Genomic DNA, 6910 nt, shown 5'->3' with positions numbered 1-6910 from the left:
AGAATCTGTTGTGATAGGGAGAGAGTCAGTAGGTCAGAAATTTACTCAGGGACTAGACAATTTAATTCCTTCAAATAAATGAAACACATTTTTAGTCTATTATAAAAGCAACTGGGAGTGCAGAAGTCGGGACTGGAGTGACACTGCACTTTATGCGTCCTCTTGTTTGTGCCGGTTAATGGTCTAACAGCAGCATTTTTACCTCCAGCAGGTGAGATAATGTTAAGGCCATTTGGGCCTTGTTCACATAACATCTAACTACAGAAAACGTCCCCATTCTGCTCTTAATAAGGTAAAGTTCACACACACACACACACACACACACACACACACACACACACACACACACACACACACACACACAGTGCGGTGACAAGTGTGAATGGCAACCACAGCTGTTGGTCCGGTCCAGGTAGCATTAGCAGGTAGCTTGTTGTTGATACTCTCTGCTTAGTATGCAGATAAGCGTTAATTGTGTTTGTGAACAAGAACTGTAGTTGATTACTGGTAGACAACATTGGAAAATGTACAAGTAATGTGTACCACTGCCATTATAATGTGCCATTACTGTAAGCGCAGAAATATTTGGGTGCCTTTTATTGCACGAATTCTGCAGCCCAATACAAATTGTAAACATTTTTGGCACTAATAATACTGTTTTACAACAGATTTCTATTACCAATAACAATACCACTATACCAAATTCACCATGCTAATTGACCATTAGCAGTGCTGATAATGGTGATGTCTCAAAATATCACTAGCTACCAAAGGCAGCCTGAAAGTAATTTTTGGTGTGATATTATCAAGACTCCTATGAGAGTAGCTAATAATATTTTGCACCCATGCAAGCTTGCGTTTTCTAAAATCTTTCACATGATTGCAATTACAATGGTGATGATAATGTTAGAGAGGATTGCTTTTATTGGACTGTGTAATTTTTTATTTGGTACTGTGTGTGTATAAAACATTAAAAATAACCCTGTTCACACTGGCCGTGCTCCCGATACTACTTTTCAATTTGAGCAAAAGCACTGTAAGAGGCAAAAAGCGCAAAGGATCAAATTGCACTAATTCTCCACATGTAAGAATTCATGTCAGTTGACAGCTTAACTCCCACTGAATTGTAGGATTGAATCTAGGCCTTTCTGTTACAATAGTCTAGACACAAATGAGTTTAACAAGGAAAGATACTTTAAATACTTTAAAGGGCTGGAATCTACAGTAGACAATATCTTTACTGTTGGTGAGTTTTTCCACAAAATGTTTATATAAATGGTTATCGAACGACAAGGCAGGCAACACACAGCTTGGAAGGACCAATACAGTCATCATGGCAGAAGGCCCCACAACCCTTACAGACAATCATGGCTTTCAATCTGCAAGAGCATTTCAGCTCCAGTCCGTCCGATCTGCCACTGTCAGCAAATTGCGCTGGAGCGCTTTGGGCCGACAAGCCACGAACCACACTCGCACTGTTGCCCAGGAAGTGCCCGATAGACTTCTCGATCACAGACGCTGTTCTGTTCCCACTATTAAACTGTATCGAAGGGTTAAACTTTCCATTGTTAAACTGTACCGAAGGGTAGCGGTTGTACAGCTGCTGATGGGGATGCGAATGGGGGGCTCTTTGCACGCCTCCCTTTTTTTGCTCAGAGGCTGAGTAGGGAGGAAACTCTGGGTTTTTGATTTGAAAAGCCTGCATGTTCTCCTGGAAATCCTGTTTTTGATGGGACTGTTTAGCACTCATTTGGCAGTTGCTGAACCTCTCGTTGAATGGCAGAGGCTCCTCTTTCACCACGCTGCAGATATTTGCAGAGGGAACACCGCTCACACCTCGAACGGCCTTCGTGGGGATGGCCGTTTGGTTTTGATCGAACCGGACCTCCGGCGGACCGCTTGACGGAGGGCCTAGGAATTTGTTCCGGACAGCCCGTGAGACACCGTCAGAGCCATCAACCTGCTTCATCTGCTGCTCAGGAAGAAAAATGCTTCCTCTTCTCAGCTGATTTGTCGCAACAGAGACATACACCTTCCCTACACCTTTCGGTTCCTGATGCCTGAATTTATTCGGAAGGCCGCTGCCAAAGGTGGTTTTTATACTGGCTTGAAGCAAAGCGGCTGGTGGGCTGTTTCCAGCATCCGTCTGCAGATGATTAAACAGCCTTTGAGAGGTGCTGTCCTCAGAGGAAAAGCTGATACTTGATAAGCGTTTCTGAAAGCTGCATGCAGGAAGGGGGCTCGCTGGCTGTTTAATCTCTGCGCTGGGGATGATTCTGCTGTGCATCAGGTTTTTGCTCTCCCACTCCTGGGCATACGTCTGTCCCAGTTGATTTAATTGAGTGTTCCGGCTGCAGGAGGACTTGAACTCATCCTCCACCATTTGTTTCCCCTGATGTGGCTCAGTTTTGATGTGGTTCAGCTTGCTCGCATGCTTGGTCGTCCATGTGTTGTCATGGTTGTCCTGCTTCCTGACGTGGTTGGGCCCATTCGGATCCAGGGTGTACGCTTTGCGATCTGGGCTCAGGCAGCTTTGAGAGTTTTCTATGGTGTTTCTCTCGGAAGCAGCCATTTTGCATACTGAGGTATTCGGAAACACTGAAGGAGGCTGGTTTATTTCGGCTCTCGGCCGAGGCTGCCGAAACCCGTCCAAAGGCAGACTGCCCTGCAGCAGTTGGGCCACTAGGGGGTTATTTGCCTCCACTGATGACAAGCGACAGCTCGAGCCACCAGCAGGGGGAGCCATCTTCTTTCTGTGCTCATTCATTAACAAGCAATTCTCAGCAACAGAGTGGACAGCGGGACCATGGGTCTTCAACCGCCTGCCCTCTGAGAGATGTTGAGCTAACCGATGATGAGGATTCATCGGCTCTTTGAAATCCACAATATCAGTGTTACCGGCTTCCGATTTGAAAAGACTCAATTTCGACAAATGAAAAGACTCTGGAGAAGCAATCATTCTATCTACGTTTTCCTGTTTTCTTACGTCACGACTATTTGCTTGTTGATTTGTACGGAATGATTGCATTTCCATGTCTTTTTCCTTTCCCAAGGCTTTAGACTCACGGATATGTTCACTGATATTTTCAGCATGTTTGTACAGCAAGGAGCTAAAGTTTGGATTAGCGTCACTTCCCTCAGGAAGCTTTGCTTTCCTTTGACTACTGCTTTGAGATAAAGGCACATCACGCAAGACACTGCAAGATAACCACTCTGTCTTATTGTTGATTCTGGAGGCCGGGTTAAGAATCCCGTTCTGCTCCGATTTTTGTCTGAAAGACTCCGCCTTGCTCATTATGGATTCCTGCAGCCGAAGAACGGTTTCTGTTTTAACACCTCTATTTGGTGGATTGTGCTGAGTCCTAGACATAGCTGGAGTGCTTCTATATGAAGCAGAAGAGTGATCCACAATGACTTTACACGGAATTGCTTTGTTGGTGGCTGAATCTGCCTGTGGAAATAACCTGGACCTCAGCGTCTCCATTTGATTGACAGCATTCTGGGTATTTGGTGTTGGTGCTTTCGCTACTTGACTCACAACTACGTTTATTTGGCTTGAAGTGGAGTTCTCTGTTGGCATTGCATTGTGGGAATGATGGGATATGTTTCTCTCCTCTCTGTAAGTATGGTGATCTGAAAGGACAGTTTTATCTGTTTTTTCATATGAGAGGGGAGTGCTGTTTCTTGAGCGTTCGCTGTGAATGTTATTGACTGTGATGGAGGGCACGGCACTAACAACACAAGTGGAAGGGGGAGTAACCTGGCCTGTGTATCTTGGGCCACCATTACCTGGACTTGAACATGGAACTGCGTTGTAGGAGGGACAAGGTGTATTTTCCGAAGCAGGAGATGGAACTCCATCGTTATTCCTTTGTAAGACAGCTCTGTGTGGCGATCCTGATATTGTGGCGCAGGGTTTTGAAGGGGACCCTTTGAAGGCATTATTTTGCAGACTGGAGAAGTTAACTGATACAAGAGTTGAGGAGCTGGAGGAGGGAGTGGAAAAGCTTGGGGTGGACACAGGCACTTGTGTGTTACAATAAGCACTTGTGTTTTCCATTCCATCTTTTTTGTTTTTGCTTGAAACACTGGTCGGAGACACACGAGACACACTGTTAAAGACATTATGGACACTGTGAGAAACAGAATTTGGCACAGACACACTGGTAGCCGACGCGGAGACAGCAGCTCTGGGTTTCGAAGTCTCTGAGCTGGGCCAGGACCCATGAGCAGGGACGTGGCCCTTTTCAGGTGATCTTCTGTTGGGGTTAGCGATAATGACACCAGTAGAGCACTCCCATTTTGAGGGCGCGGGGGCCTGGAGGTCTGCCGAATGCCGATCTTCTTTTGTGCTGTTCTGCTTGGCTCCCTTGGCTCTCTGATGGGAATGGGAATGAGGTCGGGCTTGGTGCCGGGCGATGAGTTTCGCCTTGGTTTGCTCTTTGATGCTGGTGAGCGTCCACGCCTTGCCCCCTTCGGTGGCGGGCCCGCTTTCTCCAGAGGTGATTCGCGCAGCTGCGGCCACCGCTGCAGCGGCTGCTGCTTCTCTCAGAGCCCTGGCCTGCTGGGCTCTCGCCTTGATATCGGCCAGAGTCCTAGCCCCTAAGCTCCTCCCCGCGCTGTGAGTCGACAGGGACGAGGGCTTGGGTTCCAGTTTTGACTCCGGCTGAGTCTTGACAATAAACGGCAGGCCAACCTTCGACAGCTGGATCTGCAGAGGAGGAAAAACACAATTAAAAATGAATTTTCAGTGTCAGGATCCTCTGTTGATGTGACATGTTGCACTAGTAATTCATTAAATTAGTCAATCAATTGGTCTGATTAAAAAGAATAAATGTAATTTAAAGAGAAGCCGAACAGGCGGAGATACAGGGAAAACATGATTCTTGTAATTATTTATTTTCTCATTTGATCTGCTGAGCTTCTGAGGAGGACTGAAGGATTGCATTTGTCTCTGTAGTCCTGCATGAGTGTAGAGATTGTTGTATATCTACCTTACTATCCATACTATATGATTTGTGATGCCAAATTGTTTTGTTTCAACTGGTTTAATCCTCCACACATCTTATTTGGTTAAGAATAATAACTGCTGAGCAACATTTAGCCAACAGTTGAACAGCTAACTTTGTGTTTTTCATCCCAGGATAGTCCTCTCAAGCTTCTACGCTGAGTTTTGCAATAGGCAAGAATAAGATTCATGGGCAGCAACTGCACGCTGTGATAAATCTCTGACATGCAATGCATCACTTTGCATTAATTCCTATTTGCATAAACTTGAAACGATTATCCTGTGATTGCATATGTATGAGGCCTCGTATGCAGTCCACATACAAGAGGAGGTAGTGCATTCCACAGTTGACCTGTGTGATTAAGAGGATACTATTCCTAGCACAATGATTTGGGGACAAGGATACAAAGTGCTTAGACTGCCAGACTACTGAGACTATGAGCTTTTAAGCAAGATTAGCACTACTGTCACCCTATACTTTTAAAGAAGAAATGTATTGAAAAATAACGGTTTGAGGGGCATGTCGTTATTTTGAGTAACCATCCCAAGCAGGTTACCAATTACTACAAAAGCAGACGCTGAATTGAAACATGTTGTTGTTGTATTTTTCTATTTTTTTTTTCCAATTAACTGACCTCCGTTTTTGCACGCATCTGACAAACCTCTTCCAAGTAGTGTTCAATGACAAAGGTGTAAGCAAAGCTGTATGACAAAGCTATCAAGCACGAACAATGCTGAACAATGCTGAATTAAAATGCACACATGCACAAATTAAAAGAATAAGAAAAGAAAGAATAATGGGCTGTTCTTAATTTCCTAGTGCAATAACATAATCCACAAAACCTTTAATGGAGGGACTTTAGGTTCCTCCTTTGGTGGAGCCTCCTTCTGACAAGGTAGATCGTCCGTCTGCTCACTGTTGGAGGATTTGCTATCATCTATTCTTGGCCTCTTCTCCTTGCAGATCCCTGAGTGCAGGTCTCCAGTCTTCCGCTTGGGGTTCTCTGGGTCCTTAGTCTCTGTGCAGACCGGCTCTTGAGATTTGAGAGCATCTACCTGGTTGACAGAGAACCTGTCCTCATCACGAGGATCCAGAGGGATGAACTTGTAGTGTCTGGCTTTTGGCACCTCTGTCCGCAGAGTGATATTTACAGAAGAGTTTATCTCAGTGACCTCATGACATGACACTTCCTTAAAAACACTGGTACTTGTAGAAGTCTCTGGCAAGGGGTTTTGTAGTGGATAGGCATTGGTGTCGTTTTGGGTTTCTTCTGCATTCTCCTTAGTTTGATGGTTTTCAGGAGTAGAATCCTCTTGCAAACATTTCTCTTCCATTTGTTTGGCAGAGGGGATTTCAGGAAGGCTCTGATTTGGCTGCACCGGTTTTTGGTCGTCAGTTTGTGGGCCAAGCTCACAGGGATCGTCTTGGTTTGGAGACTCCTCTGATTCCAGTTCGTCACAAGAATGTTCCTGCTTAGGGCTGGGACATTCCATCTTTGTATCAAGCTGGATATCCTGGTGTTCAGCAGAAGGTGAGGTACGAGGTGTGCTAGACGTAGACAGTGGAGTGTTGCTTTCAGCACAAATGTTTTCACATTTATTTTCTCCCACCTCTTCTTGTGGTTGTGCATCTTTCTGTCCTTCAGCTTTAACATTTTTGTCTGTGAGTGAATCAGGAAATGGAACATGTTCACGTGACTCCTCCTTATGGGTTTCACCCAGAGCAGAAATTGTTTTGGATACTGAATCTTCCTTATTACTGAAAGAGGAATCTTTTTCTTGGTCTGCTGCATTTTCATCAAGCTTCTCTACACTGGCTGGATCTGTTGTCTGGCCAGTGGAACTGTCTGATATTAGATAATGCAGGTGTGTTTCCTTTCTTGTTTGAACATTCTCCTCTGT

At 45.1% G+C, this 6910-nt stretch overlaps 2 protein-coding genes across 2 annotated transcripts; both read right to left on the bottom strand.

The window, feature by feature from the left end:
* Positions 1-1279: 1279 nt before the first annotated feature.
* Positions 1280-3295, bottom strand: LOC118771542 (putative Polycomb group protein ASXL3). The gene has a single exon (XM_036519550.1). The coding sequence runs from the start codon at positions 3293-3295 to the stop codon at positions 1280-1282; it is 2016 nt and encodes a 671-aa protein (XP_036375443.1).
* A 67-nt stretch (positions 3296-3362) lies between these two features.
* Positions 3363-6872, bottom strand: LOC118771541 (putative Polycomb group protein ASXL3). The gene is made up of 3 exons (XM_036519549.1): positions 5852-6872; positions 4157-4711; positions 3363-3383 (listed from the first exon to the last, which is right to left on the bottom strand). The coding sequence occupies exons 1-3, from the start codon at positions 6500-6502 to the stop codon at positions 3363-3365; spliced, it is 1227 nt and encodes a 408-aa protein (XP_036375442.1). The 5' UTR covers positions 6503-6872.
* Between the last annotated feature and the right edge of the window lie 38 nt (positions 6873-6910).

This window comes from Megalops cyprinoides, chromosome 24, assembly GCF_013368585.1.
Source record: "Megalops cyprinoides isolate fMegCyp1 chromosome 24, fMegCyp1.pri, whole genome shotgun sequence".
In the NCBI taxonomy this organism is placed as follows: Eukaryota; Metazoa; Chordata; class Actinopteri; order Elopiformes; family Megalopidae; genus Megalops; species Megalops cyprinoides.
Note: the sequence above shows the minus strand (reverse complement) of the source record. Positions and strands in the feature narration are given on the sequence as shown.

Coding starts and splice junctions, on each gene's coding strand:
- LOC118771542 (XM_036519550.1), bottom strand. CDS start 3,295: ATGAGCAAGGCGGAGTCTTTCAGACAAAAATCGGAGCAGAACGGGATT.
- LOC118771541 (XM_036519549.1), bottom strand. CDS start 6,502: ATGGAATGTCCCAGCCCTAAGCAGGAACATTCTTGTGACGAACTGGAA. Junction 4,712..5,851: donor CTAAAGTCCCTCCATTAAAG/GTTTTGTGGATT, acceptor CCTCCTCTGCAG/ATCCAGCTGTCGAAGGTTGG. Junction 3,384..4,156: donor CGTCGGCTACCAGTGTGTCT/GTGCCAAATTCT, acceptor TGCTTCATATAG/AAGCACTCCAGCTATGTCTA.